Raw genomic sequence first — 21092 nt, forward strand, 5'->3', positions numbered from 1 at the left:
CGAGACCTTCCTTTCTTTAGTCCTTTCTCCTCTCTGTCTCCTGCACAAGCTCATTCACTTCTAAGGCTTTAACTCCAAACCTTGAGATGTTGTCCCTCTAAACTGTTCTCAACCCAGGACGCTGAACTTCCACGTGCCTGCTGGTCTCCTCCCCCCGGAGAACCCCAAAGCCCTGCCAGCTCCATACAGCTCAGACACATGACTCCAATTCTGCCCCACAGAATCTGCTTTTCCATGTGTCTGTAAATGCGCTGCTGTCCACACAGAGGAAACACCTCCATCCTCCATTTCTTCTTTTGCCACCAAGCCCTAACGAGCCTTCTGATCCCTCCTATATGCCATCTGGATGCCTGATCGCTATTATCCTGACCTAACCCACCCTGGCCTCTCGCTGTCACTGCCACAGCCCCTGACATAGGTGAAGCCATCCTCCTTTCCTACAGGAGTGCTGCAGTGACCTCCACCTCCTTGTGGGTCACTCCTCAGGCTTCCAGAATAATTCTTCTTCAACACTAGCTGAGTATCCAAAAAAGTGATGGCTCCTGTCCCTCTTCCAGAAATGTGCTACTCACACAGACAAGCTGATCTTCAGGGTTCAAATGCAATCACCTGCCATGTTACTCAAACTCATCCTCCTTTTCCCAGTTCATTAGCCATTCCGTCCATTCTTGTCGGCACCCAGTCCTACCAGACTCCTCACTGTTCCCGAAAACACTTGTCTTCACACCTCTCCCTCCCTCAATTGCGTCCATTTCCGAGAGGCAGTTCGGCCTAGTGGTTAAGACTAAGAGCAAACTGTCTTAGCAGCCAGGTGGCCATGGGGGGCATTCTGAGTCTTGGCTCTGCCACTCCGTACCGCGTGACCCTGGGTGCCAGCGTGTGGCTAAACATCTGAAAAGCAGCTCACTTGGTTTTCCCCCAACACTGAAATGGGAACTTCTCTCCATAGGTAAATCCTTGGGGGAAAAAATTCCGTGAGACATGTCGGGAAATAAACACATCTTAGCGGAGAACCTTCCCACCCAGCTGGCACATGTTTTCCAAGTTCTAAAGGAGGAACCACTGGTAACTAACATGGCGATCTATGATACTGTCGAGCTTCTGCAGGGACTGACTTCCAGAGTATGAGGACTGGGCTCTGCCCTTCTCCTCTCGAGGGGTTCCGACACTCAGGCCCAAAGGCAGCCTGCCAGGAGCAAAGCTGTTCTCCAGGGACTGACCGGGAAACTGAGGTTCCCCAGACACCGCCTAGAAAAATATACAGGCCCAGAACTAAAACCCTGGTCTTTGCCATGCTTACTGCGATTTAAAAAGAAAACACGCACATCTGGCTTAGTAACTCCTGGACACAAAAACCCTGGCCTTTAACACACAAGTGGTGATTATTCTTTTGGGAGGAACATCTGGTTTAGTTCGACCAGATTTGAGCCCTAAGTTCGACCACCATTTTAAGGGTAACTAAATTCAGATCTACCTAAGAGTTTGGGAGGGCCGATTCTATGCCAGGCAGTTGCACCATGTAACTTCACTTGACCTCTCCATTAGCTCTCCTAAATCAGCATTTAGCTCCCAGCCTAGAGCCCTACAGATTCTTCTACCCGCTCCATCACCCAGGATCAGAATTAATTGCTAGGTTCACCTGCTTTCTCAGCATTGTCCTCTCAATTCCATCTTTGCTACTGTACAAGTAGCAAGAAAAGTAGGAAGGAAATTATCACAATGGTAGCTAACATTTACTGACCATTTTCAATGGGCCACGTAGGATGCTAAGTATATACATTTACCAACCAGCTTTATTGAGATATAATGTATATATCATATAACTCACTGATTTAAAGTGTACAACTCAATGATTTTTAGTATATTCAGAGTATGTATGTATGTAGACTATCTGTGTGTGTATATATGTATGCGTATATATACACATGCACGTGCATATATAACATATGTAATATATAATACATATTAATCATCCCAGAAAGAAACCCCATATTCATTAACAGTAATTGCCCAATTTCTTTCAAATCCTCCAGGCCTAAGTAACCACTAATCTATTTCCTATCTTTAAAGACTGGCCTATTCTGAGTATTACACACAACTGGAATCATACAATATATAGTCTTGTAACTGCACTCTGTCACTCAGCATAATGTTTTCAAGAGTTGTTCATGTTGTAGTATGTACTGGCAATTCATGCCTTCTTATCACCAAATTACAATCCATTGATTGGATATATCACATTTTATTCATGCCCATATTTATTTATGTCCATCCACTGATGGACCTTTGGGGTCCTTCCACTGTTGAGACTATTATGAATAACGCTGCTATAAATATTCATTTGCAAGTTTTTATAGGGATATCTGCTTTCATTTCTCTTAGTTTTATACCTATGTGTAAAATTGCTGGGTCTTCTGATAATGCTATGTCGAACCTTTTGAGTATCTGTTAGACTGTTCCCCAGAGTGGCTGTGCCATTTTATATTCCCACTAATAATACATAAGGATTCCTACTTCTCCACATCCATGGCAATACTTGTTGTCAGTCTTTTTGACCATAACCATCCTAGTGAATATGAAGTGGTATCTCACCATGGTTTTAATTTGCATTTCCAAGATGCCAAATGATGCTGAGCATCTTTACAATGCGCTATTGGTGACCTGTATATTTTCTCAAAAGAAATGCTTATTCAGGTTCTTTGTCTACATTTTAATTGGATTACTTACCTCCTTTATCAGAGTTGCAAGAGTTCTTTCTATATTCTACATACAAGTCCCACATTAGATTTACGGCTTGAAAATATTTTTCTCCTATTCTCCAGGTTGTTATTTTATTTTCCTGATGGTATCCTTTGAAGCACAAAAGTTTGTAATTTTGATGAAGTATCAATTTATTTTTACTTTTATTGCTCATGCTTTCGGTGTCATATTCAAGAAGGCTTTACCTAACCCCAGATCTTAGAAAGACTTATTCCTATATTTTCTTCTAGGGTCTTATAGTTTTAGCTTTTAAATTTATGTCTAGTATCTATTTTTAGTTAGTTATGGTGTAGGTTGTGGAGAAAGGGTTCAAATTCATTCCTGACATGTGGATACCCAATAGTCCCAGCACCATTTATCGAAAAACCTATTGCTCCCCTCTTTGAATTAGCTTGGCACATTTGTTGACAATCAATTGACCATAAATATGCAGGACTTTGTTTCTGGACTCTTGTTTCTATTCCCAAGATACATGTCTAACTTCATACAAGTACCATACCATCTTGATTCAGACTGTATCTTTGTAGTAAGTTGTGAAATCAGGAAGCATGAATCCTCCAACTCTGTTCTTCTTCTCCAAGTTATGTCCTGGCTATTCTGAATCCCCTTAATCTCCATATGACTTTTAGGACCAGCTTGTCAATTTCTACTAAGAAGTCCGCTGGAGTTTTAATAGGGATTACATTGAATCTGTAGATCAATTTGGGGATGATGGCTGTAACACTATTAACTCTTCTGATCTGTGAATACAGAATGTCTTTTGATTTATTTCAGGTCTTTTACAATGTCTTTCAACAACGTTTTGTAGCTTGGGGAGTAAAAGTGACACACGTGTCTATTTTCATTTATTCATGAGTTATGTTATCCTTTTTATAATGCTGTAAACAGAACTACTTTCTTAATTTCATTTTTAGACTGTTCATTACAAATGTACAGAAATACAATTAACTTGGTGTATTGATCTCATATCTTGCAACCTTACCAAATCCTTTATTAGCTTTAATAATTTTTTTATATAAAAGATCAGAAAGAGATAATCTTACTTCTTCCTTTTTTAATACAGATGCCTTTTGTTTCATTTTCTTGACTAACTGCCCTGGCTAGAACCTCTAACACAACGTTGAAGAGAATGAGTGAAAGCAAACATCCTTGTCTTATTCCTGATCTTAGGAGGAAAGCATTCAGTGTTTTACTATTAAGTAAACATCATATTACTATGATGCTGGCTGTAGATTTTTTACCAATGCCCCATATCAGGGAGGAAGTTCTCTTCTGAGGCTAGTATGGTAGGCACATAGGAGTTTGTTTCTATCAAGATGAGGTGTGGATTTTGTCAAATGCCTTTTCTCCATCTATTGAGATGATCATGTGATTTTTGTTCTTTATTCTATTGATAAAGTGTATTACATTAAATTCTGATTTTAAACCAACCTTGCATTCCTGGGGTAAATCCACTTAGTCATGGTGAGTAATTCTTTTTATATGTTGCAGGATTTAGTCTATGAGCATTTTGTTGAGAACTTTTATATCTGTATTCATAAGAGGTTTTGGTCGATAGTTTTCTTGTTATGTCTTTGCCTGATTTTGTGGTCAAGATAATACTTCTCTCCAAGAATGAGTTGGGCATGTGAAGCATTTCACCACATTATCTCATTTAACCCTCATATCAACCTTGTAAGATAGGTGCTAATATTAGCCCCATTTATCAGACGAGGAAATGGAGGTTCAAGAATACTAATATACCCAAGGTTACACATCGGCAGAGCCAGGACTTAAGCCCAGAGAGCCCCCACTCCTGACTCCATGCCCTTAACAACCACGATGAACTTACTTACTCCTATGGGCTGACAAACCCCCATATAAATCAACCACTAACAAGATTAGTGGTAGGTTAAATCTACGCTAACCAGATTTTGTGATCTGGTCACAAAGGTCTGGTAACCTGCCCTAACTTAAATTAACAACCTTCTAAACTCCACAGCAATAGCTTGCTTAGTTCACTGTTTCACTCAAATGAATCTTTCAGGATCAACAATGTCATCTTAGGATAATCTGTGGAAGTCACATTCAGACAGGTTAAACCAAATCCACAGTCAACCTGAAAAGAGTAAGGCACACACATATGTATGCATAGACACCACTTAGGACATGTCAAATAAGCTTACAAACACACTGTAGCGGGTATATCCAAAGGGGAAAAATTGTCAAAGACTAGCTTTCTAGGAATATGCTTTACTATAGTTATAAAAATCAAATCAGGATGGGAGGAAGGTGGGTTCAGTCACCACAATAGCCAAATCAGGCTCAGCCATCCTTTCTAGCCAATGAATATCCTATATGGGCAGAATCATGGTGATATGGGCACAAAATTGTGAACTAAGAAAAAGTGTTCCCATTCTCATTGACCCAGGCACAGGGTCAATGTGGTCAGAACAGAAAAACACAGACATGAGGATGGGGTGCTATGGGTTCCACCATAAATTCTGCTTTACCAGGAGGTTACCTCAAATTAAGGTATCCTAATGGAAAGCCCTCTGGGCTCTGTGCCCCAGTTTCACATCCATGAAATTCCAACTGTTGCCTTCATTATTTCATTAGAATGTTGCACATGTGATAACAATGCAGGGAAAAAAATGCCTGCTAGAGATGGAAAGGTGGAATTATTATTACCAACAATTTTCACCAATCCACACATTTTTTTGAGGGCCTCGTGTGTGCCAGGCACTACGCTAAGTGCTAAAGATGCAGACGTGCTGATGACACTGCCCTGCCCCCCGAGGACACGGAGACACAAACACTGTAAAAAAACTGCACCTGAAAGGCTCTGACAGTTAAATAACTTAATTAAAAAAAAAAAAAGTGTGCGCGCGCACACACGCACACACATGCGCGCACACACACACACACACACACACACACACACAAAGGAGCAACTATCTCTGCTTGTGGAGTTTAAGGAAGGGTTCAGAGAAAAGGAGAGTATTTTGTACAGGGTCTTAAAGAACCTGTAGGAGTTTGCCAGCCAGATAATAGGATAAAGAGGATCCCAGACACCAGGAAAGCACATTCTCCCCTTTTCGTTGTTTACTTGGAACCAAAACTCTCTCCCAAACCAGGCAGGCAGCAGTTTAGGGACACGGAGTCCAGAGGACCTCAGGTTACAGTTCTGTCAAGCCTCAGAGGCAGCAGACAAGCGGCGGTTGAGACTCCGGTGCTGGCGTCAGACCGATAGGGGCTCATACCTCCGATCCAGGAGTTACGAGTTGCGTGACCCTGAGCCATTTACTTAACCTTTCCGGGCCTTCCTGTCCTCATCTGTGACACGGCAATGATAATAGTAGCTATTCATAAGAGCTGTCGTGAGGCTTAGGTGAGTTGATGTTAAGCGTCTAGAATAGTACCTGGCACACAGCAAGCCCTGGCTAGATGTTCATCATCGTTATTGTGAATCCCTGTTGCAATGCCTGCCCCGGTCAGCCCAGGCCTCACTCAGATCCGTCCATCTCAAAAGTGCCCTACCCCAGCGCACGTGGTCATCCCACCTGGCAAATCCTTTCACCTAACAACTGTTTGCGGTTGCTGTCTCAGGACACACAAGCACTGAGAGAATGCTTCCTAATACACGTGGCTTACGATCCAAGTAACCCAAATAGCATCTTCCATAAGCAGGATCGTATCGCCACTGCATTCTGTGTGTTGCTGTGATACAGCAAATACAAAGGCACATCGAAGTACAGACACTGCAGAAACAGTTGAATAAACATGCAATCCGATACCTCACATCTGGCCATGTCATCAGCCCCAATACCTTACTCACCATCAAATAGGGTTAAAGCTGTGGCTACTTTATAGGTACAAATGTCTTTATCGGGACATTAACGTGCGCCGAACCTCTCTCAATAAAAGCAGCCATAAACAACAATCTCTTCTAAGCTGTCACGGAAGCTACTGTGTTTGTAATAGAACCATTCATCTGAGAGACAGTTGCCAAAGCCTGTCTCAACACAATGGCAAGCTAGTCACAGAGCCAAGGCAGATCCAGGGAAGAGGGCAGACACAGAGTAATTGGGACCTTTTCTAAATGGCTGGGGGGGGAGAGAAAGAAAAAACCCTCAGCTTATTAACATATGTTAAATATTACCCCAGATGCTCAAAGCATTTCCTCCATAGCATTCTCTTATAAGGTAGCCTAAAAGTTCCTCTGGCCTTTGCAAAAGGAACAATGTCTATGGAAATTTTCAGCTAATGACCAATTTCATTGCCTGTGATGAAAAGGCTGTAATGCTATTAAAAAAAATGTTTTTTTAAATAAATTGAATGTCGTGGGCAGCACGTTTCAACGTCACACCTTTCAGACTGTGCTCTGAAAAGCTAAGAAAGAGGGGACTACAATGATACAGAAAGAGGCTTGAAAGAAATAATATCCTTACAGGCTTTGAAGAGTGAATTTGATTTTATTATTTACCTGGATTTGAAGCATTTGAGAGAAGGGAAGGTGGGCAGACAGAATAATCTGCAGGTTATGCACAAAAAGTAAATATCAAGCAAATGAAACCTACCTGTTATTAATTCAAATGATTATATCAAATGAGAAGGTATACTACACCATAGTCTCCAGAGCATTTTCATACTCTAAGTCACCTAGCTCTGCCGAAAGGCACTGCAAACACAAGACTATTTGCTAGGAATCTGTTACAAAAAATAACACGATCATCAAAAAAAAAAAAAAAAAAACCATTAAAAGAAATTTTTTTAGCAGTTTTATTTACTTTTTGAGAGAGAGAGAGAGAGAGAGAGAGAGAGAGAGAGAGAGAACATGAACAGGAGAGGGGCAGAGAGAGAGGGAAAGAGAGAATTAAGCAGGCTCCGCGGTGTCAGTGTAGAGCCCGATGTGGGGCTTGATCTCACAAACTATGAAATCATGACCCGAGCCGAAATCAAGAGTCAGACGCTTAACCGAACGAGCCACCGAGGCACCCTTTAAAAAAAAAAAAAAAAACACTTTTTTTAAAGAGAGGCCCCCTCCCAGCCCTCCAAAATAAAACGTGTCCACTACTCCTGTCAAGTTTGAGTTAAATGATAAGCACTGGTGCGGCAGGGGATATGGTGTGTTAACTCCCATTAATATTGTTGTGTCCCTTTGCTGTGAGTGTGCAGACATTAGAAGAATGGATTCGAACGCTTTTCTCTACCTCTCCCATAGCCATTTTACCATAATAGACGAATGTCAGAATAATTCCACTGTTGGTCTGGACAGCTGACTGACAGATCCAACTGGCCAGGGCACCTGTTGAACTCCCGGACCGATGTCCTGAAATCTATAATAAGAACACTCTGTCCTGCTTCCTGCCCCAGCACCACCACTCTCTGACCACCTGTCCCTCAAGACTGTTGCCCTGAAGAGTTCAGTGGCACCAGCTTCCCTTCCACTCACCAAGACCCTGCAAAGCCCACCCCACCCCCCACACCTCCAACAGAATCCCTAGTGAACGTCACACCAAAGTGGACCTAGGCAATATGGTTTGCTTCTAATTCTTGGTACTTTCCACATTTTCCTTTAATGAGTATTCCTTACTCAGAACCAGAGGGACAAAATAAACTTGATATAATTATTTTTTCCTCCAATTCCAAAAGCAACATATGTTCGCTATTAAAGAAACTCCATTAATACTGCAATATATAGGAGAAAAGGAGTAAGTCTCCTATAATCCAACCCCTGTGGCAACCACTATTCCAATGTTGTAAATTCCTGCAGATTATTTCTATGATCCTGACCACGTGATACATTTATGTATTTAAATTTACAGAGTTGAACATTCTCTAAGACGGCACCTTTACTAAAGAGATCAGCAGAACAAAACCACAATAATAATTATTGAAATGACCACTGTACATCCTATCAGTGGAGAAGGATACAAATAAGTAATGATAGCAAGAGCTTAGAGACAAGCTCCCAAGTGACAGGCAAGGCCACAGCCACGGGAGCGTAGAGCTAAAGCTCTAGAAGTCAGTGGGGGAAGAACAAAAAGACTTGTAATCCACGGTTGTGCCTACAACACCCAAGTGCGTCCAAGCCCCCTCCCCCTGGAGGCTCTACAGGGCCACTTGTCTGGGGCTGCCCAGCCTCTGCGGTGCAACAGGCTCCCAGTGGTCCCCCGCACGGTATGTGACTCTGACCTGGACAAGTTTGCCCCAATCTCCCCTCTCCGACCCCTTCTTTGGCAGAAACCCTGAAGGGGGAGGGGGGAGTTCAACCCTCCCTTAACGAAACACCCCTCTACCTAGGACAGGGAAGCTTAATCCTGTGTGACAACTCCAAAACATTCCTACCTACCTTTCCAACAGGCACTAAGGGGGCTTAACCTCACAAAAGTACTCTTTTTAGGATTCAGTTCAAAGCACTTTCTCATCTGCAGTTGGATTTCTCTCAGCATTGTTGAGTGGCAGGGAGAGATATGTGGATTTCCTCATCCCATTCTACAGATGATAGTGACAAAGTACAGAAAGCTAATACAGCTGTCCAAAGACACATCACAAATAGGAATAGTATGGGAACGGCCAGAGAAGTTGGGAGGAAGGAGGTAGGAACTGTTAGCATCTTCTTGTGACCCTAAATGTTCCTTCTACCCCACCACTCTGCCACCTGCTTTTTACTATGTCCATACCATGTATTCACTTATACCTAACTCATTCCATTCACATCCATGGGGTCATGTCCTCAAAGAATTTCTCCCAATATCTGGTTACTCTGGCACATTTATTTACAAATTCACACTTCACTACTACGCACTTCAACATTCAAGTGATTAATGAACCCAGTGCTGATGAGGTTCCCCATGTTTTACTTCCTCTTCACCAATGGTCATCACCCATGCTCGTATCAGTTGACCACATTCATGGCCACACCTCGAAACTCATAGCTCGAAATCTCTCCACCTCTAATCTCAGATGCTGCCTCTCCCATGCGTGACCACAGCCTCCTACCCTGCCTCTTCTCCTAACTAGCAGAGGCTCTGGGCAGTACATGTCATGATGTAGCCCCTCCAGCTTCCCCTTGTCCCTTTCCCAACCTAGGCTGGTAAAACCATGTGATCACCAGCACCTTGGTGTCTCAGGTCCCAACTTTGACAACTGTCAAAATATGGATGAACCAATAATCCTCTGGTGAAAAAAAAATACATGTATCACAAAATCACGCCAATGGGCTTCCCAAAAAGTACTGCTCTCCACCTATACATGAATTAACTCAAAATTGATTATAAGCTTAAATATAAAATATAAAACTATACACCTTTTTGAACAAAACATCGGAGAAAATCTTCAGGATCTAGGGCTAGGCAATGAGTCCTCAGACTGGCCATCAGAAGTATAATCCACAAAAGGGAAAATTAATAAATTGGATCGCATCAAAATTAAAAACTTTTAATGTGGGATCCCATGTGAAGAAAATGAAAAGAAAAGCAACAGACAAGTAGCCAATATTTGCAAACCACATATGCAACAAAGGAGTCGTATCTAGAATAAACTCCCTAAACTCAACAGTAAAAACATAAAGAATCCAATTAGAAAATGGACAAAGGACATGAGCAGACATTTCACTGAAGAGAATATACAGATGGCTAATAAGCACATGAAAAGATGCTCCACATCATTAGTCACTAGGGAAATGCAAATTACAACCCACATGAGATACGACCACACACCTCTCAGAATGGCTAAAATAAACAAGGGACAACATCAAATGCTGGTGAGGATGCAGACAACCTAGATCGCAGGGGAAAACATGAAGCTGCTCTGGAAAACAGGGGACCGGTTAAAAACAACAACAACAACAAAAACAAAACAAAAAAACCCCAGAAAGTCCCAACTACCACTGCTGGCCATTTTATCCCGCAGAAATGAAAACTCACGTTCACACAAAAACCTGTGTATATCAACGGCCATAGGAGCTTTATCTGTAATAACCAGAAACTAGAATCAGTCCAGATGCCCTTAAACAGACATCCCACGGAAAACACTCAACAATAAGAAGGAACAAGCCATTGATAACACGCCAACAACAGGGATGAATCTCCAGGGAATGATGTGGAATGGAAAAAACGACCGCAAAAGGTTCCATACAGTATGATCCCATTATATAACAGGTTCGAAATGGCAACATTTTAGAAACAGATCGATTAAAGGTTGTCAGGACTTAAAGCCGGGGGAGGCGGGACAGAGCTGGGTGTGGTCATAAAAGGGCAAGTCCAGGGATCCTAGCGGCACTGGGACTGTTCTGCACCCTCACTATGGTGGTGGATACACCAATCGACACTGGTGATAACAGTGTACAGAACTTCACGCACGCACACACACACACACACACACACACACACACAAGTACAAGCAAGAATGGGGAAATCTGAGTAAGATCACTGGTGGGTTATCTATCAACATGAATATTCTGGTTGGGACAGGATGTAACAGTATTTGCTAAATGTAACCATTTGGGGGAAATGGACAACACGTACAGGGGATCACTGTGTATTTCCTACAATGGCACGTGAATCTACTTATCTCAATACAGATTTCAATTAAAAAAAGGAAATAAACAGGATGCCTGGGTGGCTCAGCTGGTTAAGCATCCGACTTCGGCTGAGGTCATGATCTCACGGTTTGTGGATTTGAGCCCCGTGTCAGTACAGAGCCTGCCTGGGATGCTCTCTCCCTCTCTCTCTGCTCCTCCCTGACTTGCGCTTTCTCTCTCTTTCTCTCTCTCAAAATAAATACATGAACTTTAAAAAGAAAAAGAAGGCTCTCCAGGTTCTCTCAGGGCCTCCTGCCAGTGCTGGGCAATACCTTCGCTCACCCCAGCTCCCCCACAGCATCTCTACTAAGCCTGATCTACTTTTCCAAAGCCCACAACCCGCCTCGGCCCACATGACCTTACTCCCCTCATCGGTAGACCCGATCATTAGGCCCTCCCCAGACCCTCCGCCCATCTGGTCCTGGCATTGTGCCTCAGAGTAAAAGAAGCCCTACCCCCTCTTAAAGTCACTTCTGGGTTCTGTGTCACCAAATATATCCTCACCTCATCAATTTCTGTTCCCTGCTAACCACCCTCCCCTGTCCTAAGGAAAGTCTTCCTTTAACTACTCACGTCCTTCAAGATACCATCTCATGGCTGCTCCTGTGTGAGGCAAGATCTCTCCAAAGACTAGGCCATGGTCGTGTTCTGTCTCGGTACAGAGGAAACATAATCTGACTAACGTAGTTTATTTCCTGTACCCAAACCTTGTAAGGACTGTTTCAAATGTCAGTCTCATTCTCTGCTCATTTCTTCCCCCCCCCCCCCCCCCCACTCTAAAAAATGTGCTCCTGTCCTCCTGGACCCAGGCTGTAGCCTCCTAGCCCTATGGCTCTCAACCTGGCTGATCACCCAAATTTCCCAGGGAGCTTTAAAAAATATAGATTCCCAGACCATTTTCCTAGAGGTTCTCATTTGATTGGTTTGAGTTAGCTTTTTTCCTTTTCTTTTTCTTAAAGGCTTAAAAAGCTTCTCAAGTGCTTCTGCTGATGATGGTCAGGCTGGGGAACTACCGATGTGTCTCTCTTTTTCTCAAAAAGACACTTCTCTTTATTGTCCCACTGCAACAGGTACCTCATTTAAAAATTGTGCCAGCTTCACTGTGACCCACTGGGAGTGCCTAAGCCTCGCAGGCCCGTCCTCACCGCTCCCACGGCTTCAGGGACCACTTCTCTGATGGCGAGCCCCCAGCCAGCCTTGGTGGCTGCCCGGGGCCTCGAGCTCTTGACAGAACTCACCTCCTCCTTCCTCTCCTGTCTACAAACCTGCTTCTCCAGTCTCCACTCCCCACTTCATCCTCCGGGCCCCTGGAAGCGGAACCCTGCCATCACTCAACCCCGCCTTCTCTTTCACAAATCCCACTGGGTTGGCCGGTCCTGTTGGTTCCACATCTGGAACTTCTCTGCCCACACTGCTGGTACCTGCTTCAGGCCTCTTCCTCTCCCACTGGGCTCCTGCGATAGTCATCTAGCTTGCCTACTCGCCTGCAGAGCTGGCTTCGTAAAACACCGGCTGAGTCACGTCATCTCTCCGGGAAAAATGTAATGGCTTCCCTTTGTCCTCAGAATGACCACCAGACACCACGCTGTGGCCTTCACGGTCCTCCATGATGCAGAGGCAGCCCAGGCCCGCCTGCCACCACCCTCCCACATACACCCTCATTTCTAAGAGCACCAGAGGGATGCCCTCGCAGGACCCTGTGCCCTTCTCACCCGGTCTGCTTAGATCTGTTCGCCTTTCCCTTCTCCGTCTCTTGCCACAGCAGCAAGTCTGAGCCTAGGCGCGACATCACCTGAAGTTTTGTGCAGTGATCCTGTAACTTCACCCAACTATGCATCTCCCTGGGGAGAAGAACCACAACTTTCTATGGTTTTCAAAGGGGTCCATAATCCAAAGTAAGTGAAAAACACACACTACGTGGCCTTCTCCCATTCAAAGTTAGCTCAGGTAAGTCTGCCTCTCTGCCTCTGCCTCCTTCATTCTTCTGCATTTTCTAATAGAGGCATGTGCATTCCCCAGTCACAACCACTTCCCACTGCCCTACCACTAAGCTGTGTATATCTCTAGTAGGGCATACACTTCCCTCCAGATCAATATGTACAGCTGACCCTTGAACAACACCGGGGTTAGGGGCGCCGACCCCCTAAAGAGTCAAAAATCCTACAGAGCCAAAAGTTTAACTTTTGGCTCCCCCAAAACTTAACTATTAAAGAGCCTACTGTTGACCAGAAGCCTTACCAATGATAGAAATGGTCGATGAACACATATTTCATATGTTGTGTGAAGCATAGTATATGCTGCAGTCTTGTAATAAAGTAATCTAGAGTAAAGAAAGTTATTTTGGGGGCACCTGGGTGGCTCAGTTGGTTAAGTGTCCAACTTTTGACATTGGCTCAGGTCCTGATCTCATGGTAGTGGGATCGAGCCCCGTGTCAGGCTCCACATCAAGTGTGGAGCCTGCTTGGGATTCTCTCTCTCCCACTCTGCCCCTCCCACCCTCTCAAAATAAGGAAATATTTTTTAGACACAAACTTATTTGTAAAATCATAAGGGAGAGAACATACACCTACAATACCGCACCACATTTATCTTAAAAAGCCTGTATAGAGCAGGTCTGCACAGTTCAAGCCCTTGTTGCTCAAGGATCAACTGTAGTTAATTGTATAAAGTGGCTTGCTTTCAGATGTCAGCTCCACCACTTATCTACTATGTGACCTTGAGCAATCGATTTGACCTTGGGCCTCAACTTCCTCAGCTGTCAAGTACCTGTATCGCTGGGTTGTCACGAGGAATAAACAAGACAACACGTTCTCAAACAAAAAGAAAGTGTCTAGGGATGCCTGGGTGGCTCCATCAGTTAAATGTCTGACTTCAGCTCAGGTCACGATCTCAGGATTCGTGAACCCGAGCCCCGCGTTGGGCTCTGTGCTGACAGCTCGGAGCCTAGAGCCTGCTTCGGATTCCGCGTCTCCCTCTCTCTTTGCCCCTCCCATGCTCATGCTGTGTGTCTCTCTCTCGATAATAAATAAACATTAAAAAAAAATTTTTTTTTTTAAAACAAAAAAACTTCCCAGCCAAAACGCTGCTGATGACGCTGGCTTTGCTTTTCTCACAGGAACCAAAGTCTTTCAAAATCCTCTACTACTCACGTGTTCTGAGGAGTCCAGAATTAACCCTCATTCTACCACTGGGCCCACCTGGGCAGAAATCCTTCCTCCCTCTTGCATTAGCATCCGCCAGCACCTAGCAAAAACCAGGATTTCTTCTTCCTCATCTAGGAAGACCGTTAAATATACAAACCTTTCTCTCTCTTTTTTTCCCCCGCTGCGTTCTCTTCTCCCTTTCTTTCTAGCCAGTGCCTCTACCAGCAGAGGCCCTCTGGGCTCAGGATTACTCACCAACCTTTCTCTGTTTTCAATGACAATTCAGGTATGCATGTATTGGACAAACATCACTGATAGCTTCTATGTCTGACAAGGCAGTCAGGGTGGGGTCCTTGCCTTACGGGGCTTCTAGTCTGTTCTCAGGGCACAGTTCTTTGTGCTTCCCATTTGTAGCCAACTCACTTGAAATAATACCCTGAATCACAGGTCAGACAGAAAGAGGAAATCAAAGATGCCACATGATGTCCAGGTGCAGAAAAACAAGTTCACCTCAGGCCCCGAGCGTCACTTTTCCAAGTGGCCTGGAGATCCCACAGGGCTTGGATTTTATAGCCATTTCCACATCAAGGCCTCTGGGGCCTACAGGCACAGGCCACTTTCCTGGCCTTGAAAGGGGATGTTCCCGCATTTTCCCAACCAGCTCTCAAAACCAGGAGGACCACAGATTTTAGTCTCTGCCTAACCGACTAATGCTCACCCATTCTGACATCCCCTGCTGTCACCTCACTACAAGTGCCCCCCTCCCTTTTCTGTCAGTGCCTTTGTGAAGTAGGCAGGGGCCCCTCCCATGTCCAGTGCTCCCCCAGCTGGCAGGGTTCAGCTTGAACAACTGGAGAGGACTGGCCCACAGGGGTCTTCCTTCTCACCCCCTCAAACTTCTGTCATCCTCACAGTTCTTCTCTCCAGGACTAACCAGTAGGTTTGGCATCCCGGCAAGAAAGGGGCCATCCATGGAGCTGTCCCTAGGTGAGGACCCCCAAGACATTTGCTCATAAAAGGAGAGAGCCATTGCCTAGCAATTGCTCTGTCCAGGCCGCCTGTAGGATCCCAGGGCACCAGAATCTTCCAGACAGCTTCCTGGCCACCATCATGGCCAGCCTTGTGATCTAGGATCCTCCCTGCTGCGTTATTTGAGAAGCTTTCCTCCTGCCAGCATTGGGCCAGGTGCCCTGGACGTTGGTGGCCAAGAACAGGCTTCAAAAGGCTAAGTGGAAGGTGACCATCTTCAAAGGGTCCTCAGACTTCCCAGAAAGCTCTGGCACACAGCCCTGACCTCAGGTCAGTGTTTCCTGCACATGAACTTGTGACGGCTCCGTGAGGGCAGGGACCGTGTCTGTCTGGTTCACTGCTGTATCCCTGACAACCCCCAGCACCCGGATGGAATACAGGCGGCGCTCAATACTGATCTGTTGAATTAACACATAATGACCTCCACCAAGCAAGGAATGAAAGCACGTGAAAAGAGCCCAGGTCTGGGGGTCAGACAGACCTGGATTTGAAACCTTCCGGCTATACCATTTACACTAGTCATGTGCTTTCTCGTCGACACAGTGGGGATCAGAATATCCACCTCAAAATGTCATTGGGAGCAGTAGATGGAAAGCGTATGGAAAGCCTTTAGCCCAGCTCATGGCAGACAGCACTTTTCGTTTTCCGTTCACAAACACTTCCATAGCTCTCACCGGATGCCGGACACCGTCCAAATGTGGCAGGGGGAATCCCAGATCACAATTAGTTTGTTTAAGTCTTGTAACAGTCCCACAAAGTAGGATCCATTTAAATCCCTTTTGCGGTTGTGGAAACGAAGGCACCAGGAGGAAAAGCAACTTGCCCAAAGTCTGATATCTAGAAGAGGCAGGGCTAAGCCTCCTATCAATTCCAAAGTCCAAAATTTTAAGTGCTGCACTCTTCGGTCTCTAAAGCAATCAGTGGAGGAATGTTAGCTGCTGTCCCTACCCTGGTTTGATTATAGGAGATAACGGGACCACAGTGCTAGACTAGGGTTTTCAGCTGCAAAACAAACACATCTGGGTATCCCTGTGGTTCACGGCTTTGTTTTAAAAACTAATGGCCTGTTCCCGTGAAATCTAATCTCAGACCAGTTTGCTGATCAAAACCTTCTATCCCATTGTGTCCTCTTGCTATCTCCTCTCCAACTATCTACCAGAAAAAGAGACACTCAGCTACATAAAAATAGGAAACACAGAGAGAGAGAGAGTGTGAGCTTGCAGAGAGGCCTCAATCTCCTAACTATCCCTAAGGACAGGTGCCCACACAGAGGGGCCCAAGGCAGAAAAGTAGTCTGTCCACGTGGAGGCCAATCACATCAAGTCTCAGCTTCCCCACAGACCCAGGCAGCAGAGGGAGAATCAAGCCATCTCTTCTAATGGCCCAAACCTCCTCATAAAGAAAGCTTTCCATTTTTCCCCTCTATAAGACTGCATTTGCCCTATTGCCGACCACGGAGGAAATGTCATTACCAAAATAAATCAGCGCTGCACTTGACCTTCCTTCTCAAATGGCTCAGTATTAGTGACATCACAATGCACTCTACAAATGCTCAGAAATATTGGAAAAACCCCCTCAAGTCAAAAACACTTGGTATTTCACTAAAAAGCATTAGATTATTTTGATTTTATTCCACGGAATCTAAAATGCTTTCAATGTTTTCATTTTCAAAATGCTCAAAAGAAAAAGAACGCTCTTAGGACCTTAGGACACTTCGACTCTGGGTCTGGTTTGTGCCTGGTTCATGTATGGTAAGATGGGGAACAAGCCAGAAGCCAGGGAACAGTACCTCTGGCCCCACACTGCTCACTGACACAATCCACAATCCCCGAGTGGCGGAGGCCTCACTGTGGAGGTTCCCACGTCTAACTTCTCTTACCCTCAAAGTCACAGGGGAATCTGCAGCAGCCCTCCTGAGGGATGTCATCTGCACCTCTCGAGTCCCTGCTAACTCCATGTGTCCCTTTCAAATTACCAGTCAGAGCACCACCCCTCCATGCTGGCCACCGAGAGGGGGTTGAGGGCATGGGTTCAAGACCACCGCAGCAAATGCATTTCCTGCACCACCCCCCCATCCGGACACGTGACGCCGCAGCAGTTGTAATTCCTAATGCTGCTTGCTCGAAAGACCTCCCCATTTTAAATCAGCTTGGTCGCTACTAACACAGTAAGTCGGTGGAATGTTGGTTTAAGGAAAGAAAGAATCCATACATCAAGAACAAGTGCTCTCATACTGATCACTCTTACTGAGGTACAAAGTCCCGGCATCACCAAACGTACAAGTCTCGGGGACCCATAGACATCAATCACTTTAATTGACTCTTTTTCCTTTCCATGGGGGAGAAAACGGAGATTCAGGCAGAAGGCAAATCTGTCCGCGGGTGGTAAAGGACTCCAATCCAAAACTTCTTGGTTATTTTTCCATATTCAGCCCAGTGCCTCGGACACCCCATGACCACCAACAAGAGCACTTAACACACGGATTTCCACAAAAAAATTGTTTCTGTGATGGTGTTATAGGCAGACTGGTTAAATCTACCAATGCTGCTACCTAAAAAGTAAAACCAACAGAGAAGAAAACACAATCGGGAGTAGACAAAATTAACTTTTGCTCTGAATTAAGTTCTCGGCCGCAAACCTCATTCCTAAAGCACAAGCACCTTTCCAGTATCCTCTGTGAGAAGAGAAGGGTAGTAGTTCCTACCGACCAGGATGTGCGATACTCGGCCGGTATTTTAGAGAACAACAATTTCTGGACTAACAAACTGGAGTTGTACAACGGAGAGCAGCCTGAAGCCGCCTTCACAACTAGTAATAAAATCAGCTTCAAAGGAGGCGGAAGGATTAAAGTACTTTCCTCTGCCTTTAAAATGGGGGGCGGGGGTGCATTTTTAGGTATGAAGACAAGACCCTGCAAGCATATCCCCAGGCTGAGGAAGGGTAGCCCAGGAAAGACACACACACACACACACACACACACACACACACACACACACACACAGAAAACAGACAGCCCTGAAACTTTCTACCCACAGCAGCTGATATGTTTCACCCTGAGTCCATTTCACCAATGGACACAAAGAAGCTTCTCTGGCTACAAAGGATCACAGGAGAGCATAAAACAAATGAAGGCTTGGGCTCTCTCCCCTGTGTGTGTGACACTGACAGGCTGGAGACTCCAAGGCTGCAGAAAGCAAAATTTCCCTTGTTTCCATTACATCATCCAAGTTGGAGAAGGGGAGGGCAGGGAACACAGCTGGTAGCAGCTGCACCACCATCTGCCTTCTCCTTAGCCGCGTGTGCTAGTTTGAGCAGCAGCCTCCTACGGCCCCAGATAGACGAGGCGCAGGATTAAAGGTACAACACCCTATTATGGAAGAGCTTTCAAATTATTTAGAAATAAATCACTTCCATGATAAGTTAATAACCTCAGGTAGGCTGCTGGGCCGGTTCTCTTGGAGGTTCGGCGATTTGATTGCGTCTCTTTAGACTCTTTAGCACAAGCTCTGTCAACTCAACGTGCCCAATTAGACAGGCAGAATGTGCAGGCAACCACCTGCCATCTGCTTCCCAAAAGGTGAGCAAGCTCAGGTCTGCAGCTGGAAGCACTCAGGGAAGGACCAGGGAACATTCAACCCCAGCACACAAGCCCCAGACTAGTGGATGGGTGCTTGCTGCGGCCCTTGGCACCCCAAGCCATTTGGTTAACCAGTCTTCCCTTCGCGGGCACTCCTGAAGTTTCCTTTAAAACGCACTGCTAAGCGTCCCCTTGCGGAAGGGGAGGCTGGTGAAAGCCTGGGGGCTAACACCTCATCTGGCCATTCAACTGCAAACTGGCAACACAGCAGTTAAGATTGTGGTCTGAAGGTCTGAGCAAGCCACATACATGTCTGACTGGCCTATGCAGGGTTGTGCTTAAAAAACAAAAATGCCAGCTTTTAAAAATGAGTAGATTTCATGTATCAACATCTATATTGCTAGCTCTTCCTGGGGGGAGGGAGTGTGGGGGGCGGGAATCAAGAGATCTGGTAGCACCAAGTCCCGTTTCCACGTGACACCAGTCAATTACCGGGAGCTAATACGCGGCAGGCTTCCGTGAGACTGGCCACGTGCTCCTAAGAACTAGCCCCGACACATGGGGGTCTGTGCATGTCACTGCGACTGTGCTCCAACCTGGACCTTGAGAGCTTTTGTTATAATGCTGCTGAGCATGTAGAAGGACAAGAAAACCCCAGAGAATGATTTCCCGACGGCCCTTTATGGACTCTTCTGGTTAGTTGAGATTTAGTCCCTTGATGGCCAACTAAAATCCACAAAGATCATCGAACCCAAGCCAGTGAATGGATCTCAGGACGAGGCTAGCGACAATCGTCCCTTATTACAAAAGCACATCGTAGCATTCCAGACCACTTACCATACATCTTGCCTTCGTCTGATAAGATGATTTTCCTCCTCCCACATGGCGGATAGATAGCCAAGGCTTCCTGAAAGCTCTGCTCAATGTCAGGGCTCCAGACCCCTTCCGCATCATTGTCAATCGGCTTATCTGCAGAGTCGCTCATCCTTTCCATGTTTTCGGCAGGGCTCTCACTGCCGCTCCAGCTGCTGGGCTCAATTTTGGCGGTTGGATTTTCCAAGCCGGAGCCTGGAGCCTTTTCAAGAAAATAAACCTAAGAGAGAAATGAAAAGATAGCATAAGGACGAGGTAATGACCAACATACTGCTCTCACTAGTTCTATTACCTGTTCTTCAGTCACTGGCTTTGCTCGAAAAATAAGTCCTAGCGGAGAATACGGAATCCAGGGGTCCAGGCGGCTTTTGTTCTTTATGGATCATGTTAAACACTCATACGCAAACGCGATGGCAGGCAGAAACTGGATAGTCTTCACAGATGTGAGAACAGTACTCACTCGGAGTTACAAGTTCACAGTGAATCCTGCAAAAACCTCTGACTGAATGCCTCCAATCTACCAGGAGCACTTTACTCAAGGATAATCCAATGTCCACGGCAAAACAAGTGGTTCAAAAGGAAATAAAGTAAGACAAAAGATGTCTGCCTCACTGTGGCAAGTGGCATGAGAACTCAAAAATGTCAAATCAGCCCAGTCAGTGTGTCACTGAGATCGCCAGAATGCAAGACGGTGGCAGGAGGGAGGAAGGAGGAGATTACTGTCATCCTAAATACTCATTCCACTAAAACCAATGCCAACTGCCCTGTATCTGCTTCTGTACAGCATTTCTCTGCGGGGCTTTTGCCCTATACGGTCAGCTCACTTGGCCACTCTCAGCTTCTAGACTGTAACTCTGCAGCAGGGACCAAGACGCCCCTGCCCTCGCCTCCCCTGCGACCTCGACAAGTGGCCTGCGCATTTGCAGAAATGTTTTTACACCTACACGGGGCACTTCATCTGGTAGCCTGCTTGGAATTTCTGATCACATGAGATCCGTAGGGAGTCTTTTCATTTATTCTTCTGTAGCACTGAAGATTACAGAAGCACCAGAAATTTTTCTCAAAGATTTATTCCCCTTAAATTATGCATGTAACCTATGGGCATAATGGGATAAGCTTTCCAAACAAATGTCAAACTGGCACA

General features: G+C 45.3%; 1 protein-coding gene across 11 annotated transcripts in view; it reads right to left on the reverse strand.

The window, feature by feature from the left end:
* TEAD1 (TEA domain transcription factor 1) overlaps nt 1-21092 on the reverse strand; it is a 267954-nt gene that overhangs the window by 162608 nt on the left and 84254 nt on the right. For all 11 annotated transcript variants that reach the window (XM_027073108.2, XM_027073114.2, XM_027073113.2 and 8 more), the window contains one exon: nt 19913-20168. In XM_027073108.2, the coding sequence (XP_026928909.1) occupies nt 19913-20069 (157 nt within the window). In that variant the 5' untranslated portion in view covers nt 20070-20168. The remainder of the gene's footprint in view (nt 1-19912; nt 20169-21092) is intronic.

This window comes from Acinonyx jubatus, chromosome D1 (assembly GCF_027475565.1).
Source record: "Acinonyx jubatus isolate Ajub_Pintada_27869175 chromosome D1, VMU_Ajub_asm_v1.0, whole genome shotgun sequence".
Taxonomy (NCBI): Eukaryota; Metazoa; Chordata; class Mammalia; order Carnivora; family Felidae; genus Acinonyx; species Acinonyx jubatus.